This window comes from Ixodes scapularis, unplaced genomic scaffold (assembly GCF_016920785.2).
Source record: "Ixodes scapularis isolate PalLabHiFi unplaced genomic scaffold, ASM1692078v2 ptg001518l_1__unscaffolded, whole genome shotgun sequence".
NCBI classification, from domain to species: domain Eukaryota; kingdom Metazoa; phylum Arthropoda; class Arachnida; order Ixodida; family Ixodidae; genus Ixodes; species Ixodes scapularis.
The window spans coordinates 290740-316968 of NW_024610158.1; the positions used below are offsets into that span (position 1 = coordinate 290740).

Genomic DNA, 26229 nt, shown 5'->3' on the forward strand with positions numbered 1-26229 from the left:
CAGCTGTAGGTTAAAAAAAAAAAAAACACAGTATCGCGAGCACACAACTTTCAGCGTGACTTACGAACTTTCCGTTGTAAATCTGCACTTGGTCTGCTCGCGTCCCCTACTCGTCTGTTCCCTCATATATCTGCAATCACTTCCATGGACTCAGTCACAGTAGTTTTCTGTACCTATAGTATATTCTTCATGTGATTATTTTTATGTTGGTTGAAAAGTATGTAATTATACTATACCGACGAAGGAATATTCAACACCAAAATGTTTCGTTAAATGCGGACGACTAGCATTCGCGGGGCGATATAAAACCTTACATTGAATAGCGAATATGGAACATCTGCTTGCGCGTCTCTCATACAACCATACTTCGATTATAAATTTGAGAAATCAGCTGACGAATCGAGCATTAAAGCCACACGACTCTTCAAAATTCGAATGTTCAGAACACGAGAGCCCGGCATTAAATTTCGGCGTCAAAAGCTTTAGAGGACCAACGAAGAATCTGGCTTCTAAGTTTCACAGATCGACTGAGTCTGCTTGTTTTCCATCACCGCCGGTATTCTCAGAAGCGAACAGGCAAATCAGACTTATTTAGACCACCCACGCTGCATTGTTACGGCCTCAGCGTCAATCTGCTTGATAGCTTGCCTCCTCAATCAAACATGACGTACTCTTCAATCTTCCACGCACCCGACGTTCCAGGAAACAACCTGCTTTCTCAAAAAAGAAATAAAAAACGACAAAAATAGCTTTCAGACGGGAGAGCAAATATGCCGCGCGCATGCTCAGACACTGCTCAAAGGACGTGACCATGATTAACATCGAAGAGAACATCATTAGTCAAAGCAGAAGGACGGGGGACAGCGGCAAAGCTTCGGGTTTCACGGGGAAACTACTTTGCCACGAAGCGGGTACCTTAAAGAGTGTTCCTGCTCTGTTAGCCCAACTGTCCGTTGTCGCACAATGACTAAGGAACTTGTGGTTAATTTATTTCGAACTTCCTGATACGCTTCGCTTCGTCAATAGCCCAGGTGTCGACACCGGGCCTGAAGGTCATGTTGTGTGCCCACATGCCGCATAATTCACGGAGACCGGTATATAAGCGGACGGTGGCCACGCGAGTGGCCACAAAGGAATCCTCCGATACGTGGAATAACCTATCGTTGTTAGTTTCATAGTTTGAGACCTTAGAGTCAGCGACCCCAACCGTCATGATGAGGCAGCTTCTGGTCGTGATTCTTCTTGGATCTTCCCTTACGATTCTGGTTGACGGCAACGGTAAGTATACGATCTTTCAATTTTGAGTTTCGGACTTGCGACTTGCTGTGCCAGTTCCCGTACTTGGGTTACATCGCCTACACTAACTTAACTTAATTTTGACTAACGAGAAATTTAGATCGTCATACGCGACAGAAAAAAGCATAAAAATAATCGAAACTGCTAAAAAAAAAAGAACTTAGAAAATGATTTTTGTTTTCAGAACTGCAGCACACGTTTCAGTACTAGGCTTGAAGAAGCTAAGAACCACAGCGAGGCATCTGCTGTCGTACTTAGACTTACCAAAAGTTCGTTTTCAACTTACCTTATCCTAACCTAACATACTCAACAATACCCAATTCTCCCGACCTTATTTAACCAGTCTCTCTCAATGACTTTTTAATCCGATGGTTTTGTACCATACGTCGCCAATTACAAGAATGCAATTCGAATATAGGGTGGAAACGAGGTGGAAGTGAAATTCAGTTTCTTGAAAGAAACACATCACCGCACAGCTAGTGTCTCGTCTTTGAAAACCACTTTCTCCCTTTCCCTTTTTTCCTTCCGTCTTAAAATATCTCATGTATGCATGTTATACAAAATTTATAATCCTAGAGCCTCACTATGAAGTAAATAATTCCTGAACATCTCACATATTTCTGCACGAGTTGATCTTAATTCTAAAGTCGGCACACCCCATTTTCAAACGTCAGCATACACCGGCTCCTTCATACCAAGAACGTCATCTGATTGGAAACGCCCTCCAGCACCTCTGGTAGACATACCATCAATTGAGCGATTTTAAGAGACCTAACTAACCATCTTTGCTAACACGCCGGTCTAATTATTCCCCAGCAAAATTGCTTACTTTGGTTGTAATCTTATCGTGTTAATGTTTTCATATGAATTTGTATGCCTTCCCCGTCATTAATGCTCGATGGGCCCTCAGGGTATTAAATAAAACATATATTAAAATAAATAAATAATCCTAGACCAATCTGTAATAGACTTTTTCTGTTTTATTAACACTTTTAAAAGATTAATCCAGTGGATAATGTTAGCGTGATTGATTGCTTTGTCTTTTTACTGGTCTTTATGCGTTTTTTCCTGTTCATATGCAAGTGTAAGACTCTTTAGGCTTAGTGCTCTTTGCACCCAGTGCAAAACAAAGATAAAGATAAGGTAATCTACTCTAACTTTTAAACTAACACCGAAATATACATGACGAAAGCAACGGTGTCGATCCCAAACAAAATGAACATGCAATAACAACAGTTTAGGTTTATTTTACGAAATGTTGGAGTGAGGAACGAACAGTCACATAAAATATTAAGGATCACTCGCATGTAACTTTAAAAAAAATGCCCTGTAAATTCTTATTTTCTAAAATAATATAAAAAATAGCCTCTGGCTCTCAATTACTAAAATAATCTGAAGAGTGGCTGAATGCCTAGCTGTACAAGAAAAAAAAAAAGTTTATTTAAAAATACTGAAATATTTGTATGGTGTCCTTGGCACCTGCAAATCTAAGCAATTTGCAGGCTTCAAACATTTTGTTTTCCTCTTTGCTGTATGGGTGAATAGTTGACTTACAGTTTGCTAGCGTCGTTTTTTGTGCTAATTTTTCGAGTTTTGCCATCTTCTGTGCCATGTTTGAGCAGATATAAAGAGAGATGTGGGTTGTTTTGTCACTTCAGGGGCATGCTGCCTGGTTTTCATTTCCTTGATTTCGTCTTTTTATGCCGAGTTTATTTATTGTTGATGTTCATTTTAATGTTTTGTTTGCTCCGGCCATGTGAGTTTCCTTCCTCTGTTGAACATCCCTTTTGTCTGTGCTGGCTGAATGGTTTTACCGGGAAGGGGGCGGGGAAGGGGTGAGAAGAAGGGGGTTGTCGGGGCTTTGTCAGGCATTTCGTTGCGTCTTGTGACGTCCCCTTAGGCAGCTGTACTACCCGTCGGCTCTCTGGATAAAACTTTCATTGAATTTGAAGTTACACGAAAAGACGGAAACCTCATAAAAAAAGAAAAACAAAAAAAAAAAAAGGATTAGAGAGGGGAGAGGGAAAATAGTAAAGGAGAAGGGAGTGGTGGTGTACAAAAAAATAGGCGAATAAAACAATAAAAGCTTAAAGCAGCAAAATAAGATACAGATAAATAAGACAAAGAGTAGAAGCATGAGTTAAAACATCTAACATATGTAGACACGACTGAATACTTAAAGAACACATGCATAGGGAAAAAAACATTTTTTAAGTGGTGGTTTTCGCGTACGCCAAGTACAAATTCGTTTTGCTCCGTAAATATATCTCTAATTTTTTTTTGTTTCGTTGTAAATTCATATTTTGACATCCTTTTCCTATCCAGGTTGTTTTTACAATATTTTTGTCTGGCTTTGCATATGTCCTTTAAAAAAGAGCAATCTAGCAAACAAAAAACAAATAAAAAATAAAGCAAAGCGATTCTTTTTTTTATTTGCTTTGCCGGTTTATTTTGTAGGGAAAGGAGATAAAGACGCGGTAAATCCCTAAAAGTTATTTTACGACCAGATTTTTTTTAGTGTAGCTACATATACTGGACACAACAAATCTACAAAACAAATCAAAGCAAAAAGAAAGCAAACAGGAAGCACATTCATTCGGTTGAAAACCCCATAAATAAACGTTACTGAATATTACACACATACAAGTCCTGAAAGTATACAACAGCGAGGATGAGGACGGGAACAGGAATATTAGTCGTGTTACAAGTATTTAAATGTAAATCAATTATAAAAATTGCACATTTCATGAAGTTACGAAAACAACAACAACAGCAACACTGGAATGTAATAAATCTCACTATCACAACTGTCGAGTGATTCCTGAAAGATATCTCAACCCAGGGACACAATTGAACTGGTGTAACACTTTAAAAAATTAGGAGTAGAATATAGTCATATAGCTACGACATGCGAACAGCAGCATATAGAGATAAAATTACAATGAAAATATTCTTCAAAATAGGCTACGTACAGTGACTATATCAGCTCTACAATATATACTACACACGTGAAAATGCAAGTTCTTTGTCAGTTAAGAACCTCCGGGTATTGTTATAAAAATAGAATATTGAAGTCACTGTTTATATCTGTTCTATTTAACGTTTGGGTCACTAGAAAAGTTAAGGATTGTCGACCAAAGTTGGCTCTTATGATCGACATCCTTGGCATCGGGCTTCAAAACCCGTATGCTCTCAAGATGTCTGTAGAGTCTTTTTTATGTATCCATTGCAAGTCTGAAATAGTCAACTTAGGCTCATTTTCTATTCTTAAAAAAAGAAGCAATACAAATTTAAATACATACCATGAACAGAATTCATAGCCAGTGGCTAGTGACGGATTCTTTCCAGCAAATACAAAACTAAAGCGATAAATCAAAGCATGCACGAGTAAGCATATTTTCAGAATATTATTTACACTAATCAAGCACATGGTTTATAAAATATGCATCGTCTAGTTCCACGATAACTAGAACATAAAACATAAGGAACATCCTAATAAATTAGGACTTCTATTTTGTAGCTTATTGCGCATTAGTAAACCGTAAAGAATTTTTTTCAATATTTTTATGAATGATGAATATTATCTATAAACTCACATCATCCTACCCCTTAGGTACAATTTATTATGTCAAACTATAAAGATCCGCTGTAAGCATTTTGCATTTGATAAAAAGTGGTGTTGCCCATAAATTTCTTAAATTGCCTTTATAAGGTACCTAATATTTTTGTCCTCAAGATAATTAGTTTCTTATACTTCGTAGTTGTCGTCGTTCTCCAGACCAAAATACCATAACTATAGTCTTAAAAAAAATAAGGAAGAATATAACGTGTGTTTGACCCAGGTAGCGGTTAAGCTTAGCATTTTAGAAACACTTCCTCTTTCTGGGGATAAATCAGCCTTTTAGTCTTTTTATATCACAACTTTGTAAAATGTCGTCAGCAAACCACACACCCACAAATATTTGTTCTGCCACTTGCTTCGGGGGTGTACGTTCAAACGTTATAATTATAAAACCATGGTGTCAGTTCTGCTTGTATTCAAATGTACACAGTTTTTTTTTGTTGTGGTCTTCAATAATTTCAAAAGATGTGTATCATTAATATGCAATTAAATGCAAAGGTGCAAGCGTCATGTGTATCAGCCGGCTTTTCTACGTTATTTTTGTTACACAAGCAAAAACAAATTCCCATATTCTGCGTACAATATAATATTAACTGAGGGAAACTGTTATTGCCTTTCTACTATTAACACACACAAGGAATAACAGAGGCCATAAAATGAAGCCTGACGAACGTCATTTTTTTATTTTCGGTTTATTAGACGCATGCACATTCATAAATATGTGTTGATAACGACCTGCAAAATCTTTTATAATCTTATCGCAACTCTAGCATATAGTTTAGGTAAAAAAACAAAATAGAACACCGTAAGGAACAGTAGAAAACACTTTCCATAAATCCGAATATAAACATAAACCAAAACCAAGAAAAACGTCTTAAAAAAAAAAAAAAAAAAGGTCTTAATTTGTAAAGCACTTGGAGCACCTATCACCGATCTTTTAGAAATCCATTAAGCCTATGAGAAAGACGACCTGTTCGATGTTCGAATGGTTATGTGAAGGGGGGGGGGGGGGGGGATGAGGACGCCCTTTTGCGCTGGCCGCTGCACGGTTTGTAGAGCAAACTCGTGCGATATCAGAAATAATCAAATTACTCGTAAACGATTACTTCTTGGGGGAATCTTGCAATCATTCGAATGCAATTATTAGGGATTAATTACCACAGTGATCTGATCACTTCTGAAACTATGAAGATTACTTGTAACAGTTACAATATTCCCCTCCCTTTCTTAACGGCGTCCTTGGTTTCTACAAGTTTCTTACCAAAAAATCCTCGACCCAAGCCTCCGCAAGGAGGGTGGTTTCAGAAAATGAATATATTAAGAAGATGAGCGGCGTATAATTCGGTGGTTATATTCAAAAAATGGAAAGTACGAAAGACTTGTCTTCAAATCGGCAGAAAAAATCGTTATTTTTGAATATCTTAAGTAATAAGAAAAGTAACGATTACGTTTTCAAGTAACGACCGATTAGTTTTCTTCTCAATTCATCGAGTAATTTAATGCAATACCTTTTAACCGAGAGTGTTTTTAATTGTATTCGATCACATTTTTAGACTTACGTGTATGGGCCTGCTGGAGAGTGATACCCCTCAGCAGCGGCGTACGCAGGGTTTCCTATTTCCTTTCCGGGGTTGTGGTACTGATATAATAAATCTGGCCTTGACAAATATACTCACATTTTTTTTTTGTGTCAAAACTTCCGAATCATTAAGCTAACTTCCCACACTGAATTTCGATTAATAAATGGAAAAGATGTACCCTGGTATTTATAACATGGCTATCATTTTCATTTTTACAGTATACATCGTACTAATGTCTCGAATGTGTAGGCCTCGCATCATCCGCTTAGGAGCCCCTTTCGACGTCTTCCATAATCGGTAACCACAAGACCGCCACTAATACGGCACATATGCCATTCCACGAATAATGATAGTGATCAAAGTGGCCAGACTGAATTTCAAAAAGGGTCTATTCCACCAGACTTTATCGTACACTAAAATTAGCAGGAAAAAAAAAAAAAAGAACCAGGAGAAATTACGCGTTTGTATTTTCATTACCTACTTTACGATGTCTGACAGCCTAACAAACGCAGGGCATGGCGAGGGACATCGTAATATCGGTTCAAAGCCTGCTGAATAGGCCGATAAGAACGCCGAAAAACGAATCACTGATCGGGGTAAAAGGTGTGAACGTATATTAAAGCACGCCCGGCGTCGTTTCCTGAACTGTCGGAGTCTATAGGATGTAGTCAAATTAGCCCAATCAATTTCAGAACAGGCACGTAGCCAGGGGGGTGGGGCATGGGGCCCAGGCGCCCCCCCCCCCCCCCCCCCCCCGAAATCTTCCACGTTGCTGGGGCCTCCTCGCCCCCTCCCCCTCATACAACATTTTGTCATGGGCGGGCGCCCCCCGAAACAAAATCCTGGCTACGTGCCTGCTTCAGACACATGTGCACAGTGCTCAACTATACACGAGGGGACAGTGAAACGAAACGGACCATTGCAGCGGAGCGCTAGTGCCACCCTTCTCGTTGCAATAGTGAGTTTTAGAATTTAGTACGCGAGCAAACTCAAGCACTGCTCGCTTGCGTTAGCGTTGCGTGTTATACACTGCGCCTGGGCGGTGCCCAAACTGCGGCGGCCGAGCGCGCTCCTTCCTGGCGTGCGGGCCGGAGCGCCAGGAAGAGGGCTTCTCTGCGGGGTGGCGTTCCTTGGAACTATGCGCGTCCTCGCAGTCAATGGCTGTATATACTCCGTGCTCCTAGTTGTAACTTATGTGCAGTGCAGGGGAAGGCGACGCCAGGCGAAGAGAGAAAGGGCGAGCACTAGGAACTCGGGGTGGGAGAGGAGGGCGATCTAGGGAAAAAGAGCACATGAAACGCTAGAGAGGAAAGAAGGTTTCTCCCTTCCACCCCAGCCCTCCTAGTGCTTTTCCTTTGTCCCCTCGCCTCGCGTTGCCTTCGCCTGTACTGCACGCAACTATAGTGACACAGGGTATTAGCCCCGAGAGCGAACACAAGCGTCGCTGCGGTCGCCGCGTCCTGATTGGGTGAGGTGTACTGTGACGTCAGGGGTATGACTCCGCTCCACGATCTCGCTTCGGCTCGCTTGCCAGCACCGGTTTCCCGGTTTGACGTCGTGTGCCGCCAGCTCTTCGAGGAGCTGGACTTCGTTTACCCGGAGTACAAGACGTGGACTTAGGCCGATATTGACGTGCTTCCGTACATTTTATAAGCCTGCTCGTCCCTTTTACATTTAAAATTGGGTTACAAATCCCGAAAGCTAACGGCGGAGGCAATTCCGCCGATGAACCTCCCCGTCCGTCCATACGACACAAGGCAATTTTGCGATGGATCGTTGAAGCGGTGGCGCAAGTGTTTCAGACGCTGGAATTCTGTTCCTTGCATGTTCGTGATTTAGGACGATATTACATCCCGCTTTCAAGGCATTTGAAGTGGCATTTATATCATGGGCCTTTGGATGGTCGGCAAATTAGCTCGCGACCCGACTTTGCGCTGCCACTGTGTATGCGCTGGTTCGCAGATGTTTTAAAGGCTCTGTGTCTGATTATCTTTGAAGTGCTCGTGGAACAGGGTTGTTTTACATAAATTTAGCTTCTTTGTGAATTAATTATATAGTTTATACACGCATGCCGGCATATTTCTTAGAAGATGCACAATTACTGGAAATTAGTTTGTATGGTAGCAGCAAAGACGGCCGAATTGCCCCTAGTTGCCTGTATGATATGTATTGAACTGCTCAAAATATGCACAGCATTAGTGCTGTAATTTGGAATGTTTATACTTTTTCATCGTTTAGTCTGAATTGTCATTTCCAATTAAAAGAGACACTTCTGCAGGTCTCCAAAAGCTTCCTCAGCCTCCAAACTCCCTACAGCTGGACTCTCTGACAACAGAGGAAAACAGGGGTAAAAGCAAGCATTCGAACGTCTGTCCAGTGGTAGATGCAGCACTAGTAGCAGAAAATGTGGATTCTGTGAAGGGCGACACTCTGCGTGAAAAAAGCTGCGGGTATTTTAGCTTCAGGACAATTCGATTTAAGTAAAATCTCAATTTTAGGGCTTAAGGGACTAATAACGAGCTAGACATCTTTGCTTACGTTTGTTATAGATTACTTGAGGGTTGATATAAACAAATCCACAGATACCACCCGTGTAGTTCATTGAAATACTATCCGAATCCAGCAAAGGTCAAATGCGAGCAATGTTTACAATAAATGTTCCTTGTTTTTTTTTTTACTTTGCCCCTGCACTTGGGCTGTCTTACTCGGGATTCTCTCCCCATGGCCCAGACTGTATTTAGCATGTTGCTCGAGCAGCATGCAGCTTTCCTGCTTCGGCGATCTTGTTTAAAAACAGAGATACAAAAAAGAATAGTATACATAACCCGCCAATTCATTCAGACCAGCAGCAGCAGCGTTTATTGTGCGAGATGTAAATCTGTAGTGATGCTCCTGCAATTGTGGCCGTATTTCTTTATTTTCATTAACCAGCTCCGCTTCATGCGTTGCCTGCCCTGTCAACCATGCTCAAAATGTTGGTTGAAGTTTCGCCTGTAGCTACAGACCATACCTGAATAAAGGCACATATAAAAATTTACACTTCCTACAAAAAACACGCAAAAAAAATTTAAATAGAAAGGAGCGCGCCGACAGCTAGCGTCGTCACAGCCTCCGCAGGGCGAGCGGGGCGAGTCGGGGAAAAATTCTCTCCTCGCCGTGACGTCACCTCGGTTTGCCGTAAGGGGGCGCCACGCGAACTTCTCGGGGCTAATAGGAGCCGTGCTTACAGCGGTTACAGACGCCGCCGGCTCCTCACGAATTGTTCGTGGTTACAGACGCCGCCGGCTCCGCTCCATGGGACAGTTAATGTTTTAGCATAAAAAAGTCTGGACCAGTGCACCCTATATGAGTTACGATATGCCCGTCGCTTTCTCTCCAAGAGTTGTCCAGGCCCGATGCTTCACGCAACGTTACTAAAACGCTCAGTTGGGAAACTCCCATAAAGACAGCTTTGAAAAAGTGGCCCCAATCTGTCTCACGAGCATCGAGCTAATGACGAACACAACGCCACCATTTCTCCCGCAGCGGCCACTCGAGGAACTGCACGTTACTGCTATTTCGGCTTTAAGAACAGATGCAGCGGAAGAGGTTACAGGGGTGCCACCCCCGTCTCGGCGGCGGACGCGCCCCGTCGGAGTACCCAAGTTAAAATGCACCTAGGTCAGGACGCGCTACCTGAAAGGACCGCTGAGGCATGGTTGTATAAAAACAATATTAATTGTGCCGCAAAACCCTGCAAACTAAAGACTTTAAAAACATAACGCGCCCCTCTTTTTGTACGAAACTCCAATAAATTTCATACAAAAAGAGTCTTTTTCGTTTGTTTTTACGCAAAAACAGGTTTTCAAAAAGCTCAAGGTGACCACAGTACAGACAAACGATAAAGAGTGGCGCTGTTGTCGCATTTAGCTCGGTCTCGGTGGACGCCAGCAGCCCAGGTTTCGACGGCGAGTTTCCCAACTGAGTGTTTTAGTAACGTTGGCTTCACGTCACAACATGCACGAACGGCTAGGTTGCGCCGTCAAGCGGCTGTTTTTTTACTATTTATTTTTCTACCATGTATCATTTAGATTAGGATCGAAGATATATCGTATATATATATATACTTTTTTAACAACATCTGGACCGTTTTTCTGGATGTGACCAACCCGATTCAAAAGAGTTTCGGTTATATAAAATACCGAAACTACGAAACAAGCACGGCCAGGCGCCGCTTGTGCAGCACGAACGTGGAGAACGCTTGGCCGTCTGCTTCGGCGGTGTGGGGCCTTTGGTGGTCACCGTTATTCGAGCGCTCAGAAATGGTTAGCGCCGACTCGTTTGTTAATGAATGATAAAGAAAGAATAAGAAAAAAAAATATTCCGCTGAATACCGCGGGCTAGTCCCGAGCTCAAAGTCTCGTTCACAAGTTACGTCGACCCCGTTGCGCTGCGTTGCGTCCTGCGCAGGGAAACGCAACGCAGCGCCTAGGCGTTTGTGCTGAACGCCTAGAAGGCTCCACCGCGCATCAGCTACGTGTACTGTTTGCCCTCTTCCTTCCACTTGCCACTGCTCGGAGCCGACAGTCATTGTGTAACTGTGTAGGAGGCGCTGTCTGGACCCTTAATAAGAACATCCTGTATAACAGATGCGTGCCTGAAACCTCACCGGTTACAAGCCAGGCATCGAACGCGAAAGTGCGCAGCGTTCGCGTCGAAATGCTATCGAATTTAATACATAGTTGAATGAATAACTGAGTAACGTTTTTTTGGTGGTGGTGTCTTGGCGTGCTGCGACCAGTGGACACCATTCTGGAGACGGTGAGGAACCTGATCCGCCAGATGGTCCCGAACCCGGAGATGCAGCAGCAGTTCCTGGCCAAAGTGGACGAGGCCAAGGAGTGCCTCGACATGGCCAAGGGAATAAACCCCGACGTTGTGAAGAAGGTAAATACGTTCAGCGACCGTGTATAAGCAAATGCTTCTCTATACTTCGTTTCACCCTCCTGGCAAAACGCGAAGGCTACGGTCCCGGTGAGCCACTCAGAGCGTCAGAGGGAGACACTGCTCCATGTCACTAGTTTGCGCAGTTCAGTCGAAGTTACAGGCGGGAGAGAGAGAAATGCCATTTTTCTACGAGTTTTGAGCGACAGGCTGAGCTTCTAGGGGTAAAATAGCGACGTCTGCGACGCACAAAAGAAAGTTCGGGCTAAGAGGGGAGTTCCTCCTTTCCCTCCTCTTCAACTGCTTGGGTTACGCCCTCATCCCTACACCTTTGATAAGAGCTGTCTCATGCTTTGCCTCGCTCTGATTGACTCTATGGGCAGTAGCATTTTCTTTTTGCCAAGTTTATTCATTTATTTGTACATAGTGCGACCTCATTCGAGCTCATTGCAGGAGGGGGTTACAACTGCTCATCGTAACATAGAACAAAATAACATAAACAACAACGCATCATAGAAAATAACAATTCACCGATTAAGACACACAAAGATGCACAATCGTTGAAATTAAGTCATACTCTGCAGGCATGCGCGTCGGGCCGTCGACGATGTTCGACAGCTCAACCGTACGTTAGTTACGGTGAAATTCCGCATATAGGAAGCGATGGGAAAACCCTTCATCCGAAAGAAGGCATGGGCACTTTTCACGCTGTCGCTCTTTCGCGCTGCACTAGGGAGAGGGCTGCCGCCGGCACACCGAGATACCGAAAGCCCAGGCGGCTGTCTCCGCTGCCTCGACGGGCATCCACGGCGATAGTCGGCGGTAGCCAACAATCCCCTATCAAAGGGGAATACTCCGAGGGTGCGCGCGTCCAGTCGATCTAACTGCGCAAAAGCTGTCGGCGTCAAGGCCTTTAGATTTTCGCGGAGTAAGAGGCGTTTCTTTGTAAAGTGTCTGGTATAAACCCGTTACGGGTCGGGCGAGGGTACTGAGAACGCCAGAGAATGTTTTAAGAAGGTTAAACATAAGGTGTGGAATTTGGTATTCTGCTGGCAAAAATAATATTGGCAGCTATAGGAACTATAGTCACTTGGGATCATCCCATAGTCATACATGCCCGTTCGTGTTTGCGTTGTCATCCCCTCTTTGATGACACAAAAATCCTGGGGGGGGGGGGGCATGACAGCAGGTTCGGCAGGGAAATCATAGAATCATTCGCCATGACCACAGCAAAAAACAACGTGTCAAACCCTTCCGTCCTGCTGACGAAAACTGAGGTTGAATTTTTAAAATCCGAGATAACCCTACCACCCTGACTTGCACTTCGCGTTTCTTATCTTTCCTTCTCTCCCCCTTCTCTCCCCTACTCCTACTGGGTATAGTCGGCTGCTCGCTTTTGAAAGTTTACTCGTCTGTTGCTAGTTGAAAGATGTGGTTGTGTTGTCGCTGTTTTAATTGTTTTATTCTTTCTTCATCCATGACTTAAACCAACACCGCTCTTCTCCCAAGCATAATAAACTACACCCGCGTTTTTTAATTCTTTGCTGCCCAGCGTTTTCGAGGAGCAAAAACTCAACTAGGATTTATTTTTTCCCGGGCCACGTGCGCTTCAATAAATTTAGCGCCCCATGTCGCATGGGCGAGGATATTTGCATTAGCAGTGGACGATCAAAATGCATCCCCAAAACATATCATTCGTCCTTCAAAACCGAAAGTCAGAACCAATTACGACAAGAAACAATTTGACAATCAAGTTTCCTCATTGTTAAATAAAATTGAAGGCGAGGTAAACTTTCAGTGTTTCTTTCTTATTTTCAAGAGAAATAGTAAAAAACTCCTGATTGCGAGAGATATAATTTATAAATGAAGATGCAAATGTGAAAAAGCAATTTAGGCGTAACTAATATTATTTTTAATCGCGTTTAACCTCGCACGAGTGTTTTTTTTTTCTAAAATTAATTCGCTTGGTTCTGCATCTGCATTTGCACATGTCCTGTTTAGTGCTGTACTTTAAGGGTGAACCACTGGCCTCAAGACTGCGAGAAGAAAGATCGGCGCCAATATTAAAATTCGGTTATACTTTTCTCTACTGTGCAAAATTCAAAATGCGTCTGGGTCTTCTCACATGTCGGAACTGCTTTCATTCGTTCAACGTGAAGTATGGATGGATGGTAATGGCTGTACCTCTTGTAACGGGCGGCAGCTTGCTCCACCTAGCCTAACAATTCGTCATTCCTTCTTTTTTAAAATTTGTATAAGTTTTGTTCTCACACAGCCCTCCACCCCCCCCCCCCCCCTTTTAAGGTGTTTCCATTGCTTATTTTACCTGCACTTTTACCCCTCCCTAGATCTTTTCCACCAATCTTCCAATCTCCTCTTAGTTCTTAACTAGTTAGTTAGATAGTTAGTTAGATAGGTAATTCTTCCCCTATCCATTCGTCCATCTATGTCTGCGAATCCCAGTGCCCCCTCCAAATCCGCAGTCACCCCCCGAAGAGGGTGGGACGAAGCCCCGAGCACCTTAAAATCCCATGTTCTATAGTTTTTCTTTCGCGTTTGCATATGTCTAGAGTGTCTATTTCCAGGAATTCAGCCCTATAAGTTTTCGTTCTTAGCGCCCCCTTTCTAGCTTCAAGCAGCAATGAGCTCCCCAATGAATTGTCATACAACTGTTCCTTCTTTATTTCTTGATTTTGTGCCCTGTATATTGTTAAAGCTGATTTCCACTGCATTCTCCCTTCCCACAATTTCCTCTCTGATTTTTTTACTCCCTTTTCACCTGATATGCTCTGTTCGGCTCCATCTGAATGAATGTATTTAAATCTCAGCTTGCGGGTTCGCTTTGTCCAATTAGTGTTTAGACTTTTCATATATAGATACTTGTACACTTTCGCTGCCCACCGTGTATCCTCAATTTCAGCTAGTCTTTGTTCAAATTTTACTTTACTGTTCGCTTCTCTACTCTCGAAAGATGCCCAACCCATATCCTCCTGTACTCCCTCATTTGGTGTATTCCCATGTGCACGCAATGCCAATCTACCTACACTCATTTGCTGTATCTCTAAGCCTGCCTGGATTTCTGGCCTGATACGCAATTACGCATTCCGAAATGACACTCCCGGCACCATGACTCCATTCCATACACCCCTAACGACTTCATATCTATTATAGTTCCAGAGCGCTGTGTGTTTCATAAAAGCTGAATCTCGCTTCCCTTTCTTTATTGCAATATCTTCATGTTCTTTCAGATACTTTCCTCACTCACTTAACCATACTCCCAGATATTTGTACTTTTCGACGTCTTCTATCACTGTGTCCTGTATCTCCAGGAGTTCCCACGTCTCGTCGCTGAAAATTTTTATTCCCGTCTTGTCCCTACTGAAGTTTAGGCCTAAACTGTCCCTTTCTCTGCTGCAAATCTTAACCAGTTCCTGTATTGTCTCACTACTTTCTAAGCATTCGCGGCCCAGTAGTGCCGCGAATGCCCAATGTTGCCCACGAGCAACGTTTCGAAAATATGCTTATATATAAAAAAAAAAGTAATTTGTTTTTTCGAGAACAGATTTCTGTTATTGTGTGTATTCTAAAACCATACCAGGGTTTGTAGGTCTCTAGTATTCCAAGTAAAGCTTTGGGAATGAAAGGGTTAAGCTGCCAGTAACATTTCAATACTCACCCTTTGGGCGCTTCTACTGCGGGTTCTGCGCAAGGTACCGGGAAAGGTATCTTGCGCATTCTGAGCAAGCGCAATACCTTTCGTCTGCCGAATATCGAACGCCTCGCATGGGTTCGCAGCCAAATGACTCAGTATCTTTTACCTGGGCGATGAGCGTTTGTAAAGATGCATATGCGCCAGTACTCTGAAGTGCGCGCGATTCTCTTTCAGCTCGTGGACGGTATCATTCCCACCGCTGCCAGCTGCGCAGCCCAGACTGTGGGTGTCTCCGACATGGACAAAAGGAAGGAACTCGTGAGTGCCTCTAGCATTACACATGATGGACAAGAGTATTAGAATAGCGGGCCCCAAACGCTTTGGGTGCCCCAAACTTATCCAAAGCGTTGGGGCCCCTTATTTTAGAGCTCCCTAATAATTTACACCGACAATCGACGATTGTTCCGGTACACGCATTTGCGTTTGACCATGCACTCTAAAAAAATGTCTGTCCGTAAGACAATTATAAGAGGTTTTTCGGCTTGTCTATATTTTCCACCCTAAAACCTTCTTTTAAGCAACCCCTAAAACTGTTTTTTTTTTGTAAACAACCTATAAGGGGTTTTTCTAAGCTCCTTTTTTGATGCGAAATAGTTCTTCATCGCCCAGTTGCCTTTCTAGTGGGCCGAAGGGCGATAGTGAGTGAGGCGAAACCGTTCTTCACGAGCTGAAAGAGTTCTTAGGGTGTCGAACCTTTCAAGTACGGATATATATATATATATATATATATTAGAGTGTACGACTGACTGTTTTACATTCGCTTGTGACAGTTTACGACGAGACAACATAAGGGCGCCGTCTATAGGGTAGATCAGGAACATTTCACATCGGTGTATATTAGCGAGGTTTAGAATAGGGGGTTTCAAAGCTTTGAATGCTGCAACCAACTTGGGTGTCCCGCCGTGCCGCCGCAGAAATTCTGCGCATGTGCAGTGTGGTGCCCCCAGCTGTTTGAGGGACCCGAAAGCGTGGGGGCCCCCTACTCTAAAGCACCCTAGTAACGAGTTTTAGAGTAGCGTACCAAAAAACTTCGCGTACGAAAAAAATAAATAAAAAAGGAGCTTTGTCGTTGTGCGGTTATTTAAAGACGCGGTTTGGGTTCGGGGTATGCGAAGTGGCGACGACACTATTTCTTTGCGTGCACGGAGCTTCTGGGTACGCTATTCTTGAAATTCCTATTTTACGCGCCATTCTTTCATCGTGAGTGTGAAATAAATCTGGAAATGTTACAAGGAACCGTTTCTCAGAAATAGCACAAAAGTTTGACCTCGCAATTGCCGGAAAAACCTTCAGTCTAGTTCTACTAGTATGCAAATATAAAGGGTTCTAAGTCCATACCTGCGCCAACGTGTGTGTCCTCTTGGTGTATAGTGTCGCATACGGTCGTATTGCCATATTGTCACGGGTGGTGACTAATAAACAAGAAATAAACAGGAATAAATAAACGTTTAATGTGGCGAACTTGTGCCAAAAATAAAGAAGGAGACAGAAGAAAGCAGAGCGTCGCGGGCGTCGAAGTCGGCGTGTCAGCAGAATCGAGCGCTAGGGCGAGACTGACTCGACAATCCCGCGAGCGGCGTCTTATCTAGAGTGAGTCACTATCTCGAAGATTCGGCGGAGAAGGTTCGAGCGTAGCGCGCTCGGGGCGAGAATGAACACGCACTTTCTAGAACAACATAAGCAGGGATAAACGACAGAAGTTATGTACGGAGCAAGAATAAACAAGAAAGTTCTAGAAGTCCGTGACCCTGCGCGCGGCAATATATCGCACTCAAACGCAATTGTGTGCACCAACCTTAAGTTGTCATCGCGAGTAAAAACAAAATATAGCATCGTTAAAGAAACATAAAAAAACGTGCTTTTTATTTTATTTTGGGCTGCGACCAAATGAGATGTAAAGGAATTTAGGATCAGCTTTGCATCTCTTCGGGTATCCGTCGATCTCGGCGCCCTCGCACTTAGCGAGGTACCACCTTCGTGACAATTGTTTCCTAAATTGAATTGATGCATAACAATACAAGAATTCAAGTTTCCGTGCTGTATTTAACGGGATACAATAAACGGGAAAACGTTTCCCGCTGACCTTAGCGGGGAAAACTAATTTGGCGTTCTCTGACGATTTCCCGCCACATTCAACTGCAGTCTTAAAAAAGCCCGTGCGTCTACTTTCCTGCACAACCCTCGGAGAGCCAATCACCGTAGCTTACGGACGCCGCTCAGCGAATGACGATGCCGAAACATATGTTTAGACCAAAGAACGTAGTCTGAGTTGTGACATTAAGCAATGCAAAACGTCACGCTTGCATTGCTTTATGACAAACCCAGACTGCGTTTTTGGTCTAAACATATGTTTCGGCATCGTCATTCGCTCAGCTGCCTCTATTCGCGACTCCAGCAAAACGGACGCCGCCAAGCGGGAAAACCGGGAACCAGCCGGTCCAGGTCGCTCCGCGCCCCTCCGCGTCTCTGATGGCTTTCGCGGAGACGTGTTGTCGGCGCGGTGGCGAACGATGTAATTTGACGAAGGTCCGAATATTTCTTGAGTTTGCCTGAATGTTCGTTAGCGTGGTAAAGCCTCAGTAGATTGTTTTCTTCTATTACGTGTTTGAAAGCCCGTTTACTCCACAGCACACGGTCGCGTGCTTTCGATTTCTTGGATGGGGAGGAATCACGGGAAAACGTTCTGATTTCTTGTCTGTCTCGAATCACATTCAAAGTGACGACTGCTTGGTAACTGATACTGGAGGAAACACCAATTCTGCAGTCAAATGAATGGGAAGGTTCGATAGCTGTTTTTCTTGAGTTTGGTTGCGTTCGGTTGGCTTCAAGTTTTAGCCACCTACGCCGGTCTGTGGGTTGGCTATTCATCTTGGCTGCTTTTCGCCGAAAAAGCCTCTGGACCACACTGAAGGAGTTGGGCTGATTTCGCAATTACTTGATTTGGGAAAACCTGCTCGCTGCATACGATTAATCAGGGAAATTATCCGTTTTCAAAAGGTGGGGGACGAGTTTCGCGACGTTAGAAGCTGTCATGGCATTTTGATCTATTGCGCCTCCCAATATTTAGATTATACCCCCGTCAAAACCAACAACAATATCCGTTTACAATGCTCAGGTTGATCGGCCACAAAAAATACTCATTTTCTCCGTTCAGGATTCGAAGCAAAGTTCAATGCAGAGAGGTTCTGCGTGAATTTCCGATGAAGACTCTCTTCACTTTGTCTTCGTGCTGCCGGCTAGAACTATATGGCTGAGTTTAGGTAGTATCTCTCTGTCTGTCAACTATACCTTTATCCAGCAGTTCACCTTATAGCTAGTCGACTAAGCTCATATTTCAACCCGAAGAATATACTAATATCGCTTTAGTGGGACATAGTACGTAATAACCCGCTCGTCAAAATGACTTCTTGATTGCTACTAAAACCTGAATTGAAATACGAGTATCAGCTGCTTAGTGGGGCGCCGGCGAGTTAACATGGTCCTTGGCTCAAGAAGCGGTTGCTTAATTTTCGTAATTTTCCTGCAGCCTGTGTTGTTGGCCGAGCAGACTGGAGCTGTTTTGTAAACGCGGATACGCACAAAAGCTCGATTTCGCGGACAGATAAGTCGCAATGGTCGAGGCATGCGAGTTAGCTGTAAAGTTACTCTCTGTGGAACAATTCTATAGTCATCGCCGCTTTCCTTAGATGATCAAAACTGATTAGTATATTACCGTCTCTCCGGAGCCCATAGTTTCGGTTTTGAACGAAATCTCCGAAACGAAAGTTCGACAAGAAAAGAACAAAAAAACACCGGCAAAACAAAACTATGCTTTGCAAGTTTATCTGCACCGGCTACATTTAACCGTCTCAGTTCCAATACCTATAAAATTGGGCATTAAACAAAAGAAAATCTGTTAAATTGAACGCGCCACCTGTTCAGGCGGCCTGGCCGAGCCGCCGCGACCTGGACTCAGCCGCCATGTTTGTTTGGTGGGGGCGCCCCCTATAGGTCGCTGGAGTCGCGAATAAGTTGCGATGATTGGCTCTCCAAGTGTTGTGAGGAAAAACAGACACACGGGCCTTTTTTAGTGTTTGTAAAGCCGGAATGAATGGACGCACATAATTTCATGGCCATAAACATTCCATCGCATTTAAAAATTACAACGAGAAACAATACATTAGGTAAACTTAAATCGGGTGAAGCGGAAAATATTTTTTTTTGGTTTTCTGTGGTTGAAGATCAGAAAAAAACGTAGACAATGCGAACTTTTTGAGATATTCATGTCGTCTCCGCTTTTTGTATTAGAATTTTCCACCCAATACGCAAGGTTAGTGTTAATTGTTTAAACCTTTTTTTTCTTTCCTGCGTTCATCAGTCTTAGGATGCGGTAAATAGTACTATTATTATTAGAGTAATTTAATAGTGAGTTTACCGAAGATGTATTCTGCTTAAAAGTTTGCTTGATCTAAACAAAGTACTGTAGCGACGCGTCATACGTTTAGAAACAAGTCTACAATTAGGTATAATTGCCCATCTTAAAAAGAGCGCGCCATACCTAGCAGCTGCTAGGGTAATTATGAGAGTCCGCCATTGTTTGGACACGTATTCTGAGCATATATTGGACACGAGGGTTGCGTCAGCGCTCGGCGGAGACTCGGGTCCAACCCACACGCTTCGTGCTCTAGAAATGGCAACGGCCAATGTTGCTCGATCAACTTTCAAAAACGGTCTCTTGACGTTAGCTTCCACTGGCGGTGCGTATTTCAAGTTCCGGGAACGGAGTATAGCCGCAGTCAACATTATTTGTTCATACTTCGTCTCATCGTACGATGGACTAAAAATCAAAGCCACGGGCGGTCAGGTCCAATCACGTTCCACGCTAAGCCAGGACACGCTTAACGTTGACTAGCGGCGGACGAATAATGCTCCGAATAAAAAAGCGCCGCATCATTTCTATAGGTACGAGACAGCAAAGACCCTGTCTGTCCTGGCTTTCTTTGCAATGTAAAATCAATGAATCAATTCCGTGCTATTCGATTCGAAGCACTGTACGCCCATCCCCATCTGTGATCCGAGACGCGTGCACCGATACGTGCGCGTAAGCGAAATACCACGCAATTTCAAAGTGGCTCGTGATTGGATCTCGCGGTTCGTAGCTTTTGCCTTTAGTCCATCGCAGGGTGAGACGAAGTATAGCATACTGGATGAGCTCAATTACGGGACCGCTAAAAAACGCTGCTTGCACGAGCAGTACCCCCCCCCCCCCCCCCCCCTTCCTGCCGCCATGCTTCACCTCCCGTCGTTCGAAGCGGCTGACGGCTGTATGCTAACTACCGTGTGTCCTATGAAATACGTACGTTTCCAAGCACAACGTCTTGATGACGTTGCACCGTCCTATATAAAGCACCCAGTTTTGAAACGAAAATCTAGACGGCGCTTCGAACGACGGAAGGCGGACCGAAGTGACCGAGGCGGGGAACTACCCTCTGCGGGAGTTCCACAAATGAGTAACGTTGGCCGCAGCTACGCGCTATCCTTCTGAGAGAACGAAAGCAACTACTAAAAGAATAATACATCAACCGAAAAAAAAAATCGCGTCTTAATATTATTTTATGTTTGACCTTTTGATGCACTACAACGAATGCGACGAGCCAGCTTCGTCAATACAGTGCTCTATTCGTGTCGCGTGACTCAATCGCTCCTCCCAATTGAGAGGCCACGTGACAGGCTCCAAGCGTACGCTAGGGTATATCGTGAGGGGAAACGAAACAGAGACAGTATAGCGATCATGCAGGCTAAAACCCACAGTCTCACTGCTTATACATCATACAAAAGGCACGGTCTTCTCTTTAGACATGATGGCATAACTATCTGCACGTGCTTCAAGTGCATGCTCATAGCATGTTTGCTCTGTACATGCTTCAGAAATGCCTGCAGACAGTTTTTCGTGACCAATGCGAAAAATCGTCGTACAAGGAAGAAACACGGCTTGGACCGTAGAGAGTTTTAGTATACCGTTTTCGCCCATCCGATAAGGTAAGATTTGCCCTCCGGTACGCACTGCGCATATGTAAGTCTTTTTTGGTTGCGCATGCGCAGTTCGTACCGGAGGATCATCGTACCGTATCGGATGCGCAGAAACGATTTTCTAAAACTCTCTGGTGTCCGCGAACTGACATTTGTGTTATGTATTGGAAGTATGTCCGGGGTTTCGGGAATAAAACGGGAAACATTAGAAAAAAAGGAATACAAAAACACTCTGAACGAACGGCGTAACGAAAATAGTTCACTATCCGTATAATTTGAGTTGAGTTTATTGAGTTGGTTTCACTAGGCTCTTTGGAGCCTAGTGAAACCAACTCAATAAACGCCCACTTCTTTGTGCGCGCAGCCCAATGCACAGTAAAAAAAAAAAAAAAAAAAAATATTTTTTTTTAACTATGTGAATTTTTGTTGGCAGCGTGCGGTGTCATTACGTGTGACTTAAGGAGTTTAAACGTACAAAAAATAAGGTGGTTGGTCTGTGGCATAATTTGAAGTTGCGCGGAATGTGAGACGAAATGTTTTGATGCTTGTTTCGTCTACATTGATTTGTTTGTCAACAATTTGGCGAGAAGAGTTTCCCCGTTAAATTTAGCGGTGAAAGGCCCCCTCCCCTTTGAATTCGTAATTTTTGGCAGAAAATTTTGAGTTCAATTTCTCCGCTAAATTTGCCACGACGTAATTACGTGTTAACCCTTTGACATTAGACTTTCGGGGCAAAGTTTTATTTTATAAAACCTTAGCTCCGAACGCATTCTGTATAAAGAGAACCTGGCTGGTGACCAAACTAATATCCATAAAACCGTATATGCACGAACAATCGCCTTGAAAAGGTGACAAACAGCCTGCGTTTGTCTGTACCATTTTCTATGTAATCCAGGTACTCAGGTTTCTATAATTTATTTATTTTCGAAGGCAGCTACTCCGTTTAACACGAAGTCTGACCGCAGCCGTCGCCCAGGATCCAATACAGCCAGTCGAGCCGCGCCAAAAGTGCCTCGCCATTGCACTCATCGTCTTTGTGCGCTTGCTAGGACCAGCTAGACCAATTACGTACAAAAAAAATGAACACGATCATGGTAAATTCGCTCTGCGTGATTGTCTCAGCCGGGGATACCAAACGCACAAAGACGGCCAAGGCCGTTTGAGTGGCTCTATATCGCATCTCAGCGTCGGCTGCAGTTTTTGGACGAGAAGGTTTGCGACGTTCTTGTTTTGTTTTTCGTCAATATTTATTTTGTACGTGAGCATACTTTCCTACGACCCACCGACACTACAGCGGACAAACTAACGCGACTGAATGTTGTTTCAGATGAAAGCTTGCTTCAAGGAAAAAGCAGAGGATTTCAAGGTAACGTTGCCTATCTTTTTTTTTTTTTTTTGCTAATTTCTATGAATGCCGACGTTGCTTTGAGACCTACGTGAATGCGCTATGGATAAGTGAACTTGCACGAGGAAACCAATTCTGCAAAGACGCCGATATAAGCATCGGTGAATTAGTGCTCGTTCGCGAGCTTTTGCTGACAAGCGCCGATGTCAGGGACCGTTACGGTCCTGCAGATTATCTAATGCTAGTTTAGGAAGGAGAGGGAAAGCTATCGGAAGAATGAACTTGGTTCGTGTTACGAGGGTCGTTTGAGGTTTAATTGAAATATCCGAAGATCTGTAGCGTGGAGGAAGTCAAAGTGATCCTTCTTAAATATGCAACGCTCGGAACGACGTATTTGAAGCATGCGCAGCAATTCCAGTTATCATAGTGTGGGCGATTTGTGTGTGTAGCCGTGTGTAGCGAATCGTAACGAAATGTCGGGTGAAGGCGAAGGTTAAACCAGCCTAAATTTTGAAAAAAAAATTCCAAGCACAGTATGAGGAACAAACGATGTTACGAACAAAAGTGCACGAGTGGTGTGAACAGTTTTGCGAAGGACTACAGCCGTTGACAAGGGAGCAACAAGGACATGGTCATCCAGCTGCAGTCACTCAATCAAGTTATTTCAAATCCAAATGAATTAAGTAACTGTCGAAACGATGGCAGGAATGCCTGGAGACCCCACGGGGATACATTGAGTTTGAAAAGTTGATATAGTTTAAGACTTGTCGGATTGTTGAGTTTTTCCCGTAGGAATAAAAGTCCCGGTCAGCCTCGAATGACCCTCGCATGAGGACCGCAATAGTCACTCATAGGACGACAAAGGCGGAACGTTTTTCAGTTGTTCCGCCTCCAGCGCAAGCTTCCTGTTCACCAACACAGTAATCGCCTTCTGCTTGCTGACGTCTTTGTTTGCTGAGCTGTGAAACGCGTTTAGATCATTCGCTGTAGGTGGGCTCTTCGAAATACCAGATGCCGCGCGTGCGTCCGTCCACAGCCCACTGGCTGGGCACCTTTTTCCCTAGTGGTAAACTCTACAAAGCTGCAAAGTCACTAAGAACCTAAGAAAGGGGAAAAAAAAAAAGCAGGGTGAGGGAGCTCCCCGAGCATCTTACTATGGCTCACCAGGATATGAGATCGCCCCATATAGAGCGCCGACAAAGAAATCGCGAAGCAATAAGCTTAAAAAAAGCCATTCTCTGCGTCTTGTGAGGCTTGAGCGTGCAAATGCAGCCAAAGCACGACGGAGGCAACAAGCATGCGCTGGAGGCTAGGCACCCGCAAAAGATGCCCTGCGATTTTCGTTCCAAAACTGCAAAAAACTGTATGTTTTCGATACTATAATGAGAGTCGGCGTGACGTTAGAATGCGGAGAGCAAGTCGTCTACTTCTTGTGCAGGAGTTACGGTGACGTCAGAAGGGTGCCGAGCTCTGATTGGCTTTGATTGAAAGGATAGTGTTATAAACCTCAATGCTAGATACCTTGAGCTTAGCACACTATTTTTGTCAATCAGCCAACAAGAGCTTGGCGTCCTGACATTATCGTAACCCCCCTGCAACAAGCAGACGAACTTGCGTTCTCCATTAGAATAGTTTGGTCTAACGAGTTTTTTTTATTACCTATAGAAGTCAAGCGGCATGACCGATGAGGAACTCGCCAAGTTTGAGATGGCTGGGGTAAGTTACGCTCTGTTTGTCTCTCTGCTGAAACTATGAGGCATGGAACGTGCCTCCAGCTGGTGCATCTACCGCCCTGTAAAAGGTGGTCCCTCGGTTATCTATCTCATGACGTCATAGAAGTGTCATGTCACCGGCTGCGATCCTGACGTTGTCAAATCAGCGATAGTGGAAGTGGCAGGCACTTGTTCTTTTGCAGGTTGCTCTCCAGTTTGACAGTACACTGAAACGTCGGCAACCATGAGTTGGGACGCTGCCACGACAGCAAAACACGCGTCGGCTCGTACTTTTTTTCCGGGACCCCTGTCATCAACCGCCAGGATCGCGACAACCGACTGCATGACACTCCGGCTTGTGTGACGTCATTTGTTGCCACCACGGGAACACTTTTGATGTATGGGCGGGATAGACCGCTAAACACTCCATTCGAAGACTCGTTTCAGGCAGCGTAGCTGAGGCACTGAACGTAATAATAATAGTTTCTTCATTTTCGAACAAAATCAGCGTTGGTAGAGGCAAGGAGATAAGCTGTCGGATACAACTGGATTTTCCCCAAGCCCCAAGGATATAACTGCAGTAGAGGATGCATAAAGTGTCGTGGTATACATTTACAAGTAACCATAAAAGCACATCGGCGAACTTTACTTATAGAAACATATACACTGCATACGCATATCGAATGAAGGGCAACGCAAGTTCGACATAACAAGTGACTGAAATTAGAAGTTTTGGACATATATATTTTATTCCGTAAGATGCTTACCGTTATATTATCGATTTCAGTGTTTCCTGCGCTTCGCCCTCTTCATAATTGTTAGAAAATTATATGATACTGCATAATGATAATAAATTGTTCTAACAAATGGTATTTACCGAGGTTCCATACTTGGTTAGATTCTTTTGTTTAGCTAGTTGGCAGACACTCGTGATGTGTTTGCTTGAACTTACACAAACAGAATCTTGAACTTCCATACTTCTTGTGGATAATAACTCAAACTTTAGGCATATTCTTGTGCAGTATGCATAAGAACTTATAAAATGGAGATGGTTTTCTATCTCCCTGGTCGTCTAAAATCCGTAACTGCACTTTCTGCGGTTGTGGCAATGCGCCTTGGCTGCATGCGGCAAGCTTAGAGTCACGTTAATTAATGTATATATATATATGAACGAATATGTGCAGATGAATGAACCGTACTTAATCCAATGAATTAAAGAATCCAAGTTTTCAGGAACCCGCCGAAAGCCAAAAAATGGCGAGCCAGGATTTGAACTCTGGGCCTCCCAATGTCCGGTCGGGTGTGCTAACCACTACACCACTCCACCATTAATTCATCTGCACATATTCGTTCATATCCTCCTCGGAGACCACGTACGATGACGTGAAGTGCCCGTGTTGTATATATATATATATATATATATATATATATATATATTTAATATGGCAGGTTCATCTTTTTCTTGTGGTGCGATTGTATCTAATTTATTATTATTGTTGTTTCACTTCTTTTACAGAAATGTTTGGAGGAGAAGGTTCAAGCTTAAACATTGACGGCTTGGTTTCTGCCAAATGCTGTGAAATCTTGTAGAAGCAAGCGTTGGCAACAATAAAGCAGCAATAAATATTTAAGACGACTTCACGATCTCTAATGCCAGAGTTTATGTTTCCCATGGAAGCAGACGAGGGAACCATGTACCTTCGAGTATATATCCTATTATGGTGCAAGGTTTCTTTTTTGTCAGCCTAAAAAATCAAACCTCGAGATAATTTGGGTTTCTGTTTGTATAAATTATAACAAGTATGTTTTGGGTGTCTGCTATCGCCCTCCCACAAAGAGCGCCAATTTTGTTGCCGAGCTTCACGATGTCGTTAACGCGGTCCATGTACGCTTCCCAAATGTTCCTGTAATACTCTTGGGAGACTTCAATTACCCAAACATTGTATGGACAAGCGACAGCCCTTTCCTTAACCCATTTTCTACAGAGAGTAATGATTTTTTAAACTTCTGTACCGATTTTAGCTTTTCGC

At 43.6% G+C, this 26229-nt stretch overlaps 1 protein-coding gene across 1 annotated transcript; it reads left to right on the forward strand.

Moving 5' to 3' along the window:
• Positions 1 to 1231: 1231 nt before the first annotated feature.
• Positions 1232 to 25825, forward strand: LOC8034537. Its single transcript, XM_029987138.4, has 6 exons — positions 1232 to 1278; positions 11279 to 11424; positions 15308 to 15391; positions 22470 to 22508; positions 24153 to 24203; positions 25716 to 25825. The coding sequence occupies exons 2-6, from the start codon at positions 11320 to 11322 to the stop codon at positions 25743 to 25745; spliced, it is 309 nt and encodes a 102-aa protein (XP_029842998.4). The 5' UTR covers positions 1232 to 1278; positions 11279 to 11319; the 3' UTR covers positions 25746 to 25825.
• Positions 25826 to 26229: the final 404 nt, after the last annotated feature.

What these genes read in the sequence shown, in the direction of transcription:
- LOC8034537 (XM_029987138.4), top strand. Translation starts at nt 11,320, where the DNA reads ATGGTCCCGAACCCGGAGATGCAGCAGCAGTTCCTGGCCAAAGTGGAC. An exon ending in ACCCCGACGTTGTGAAGAAG is followed by an intron (nt 11,425 to 15,307) that starts GTAAATACGTTC and finishes ATTCTCTTTCAG; the next exon opens with CTCGTGGACGGTATCATTCC. An exon ending in TGGACAAAAGGAAGGAACTC is followed by an intron (nt 15,392 to 22,469) that starts GTGAGTGCCTCT and finishes ATGTTGTTTCAG; the next exon opens with ATGAAAGCTTGCTTCAAGGA.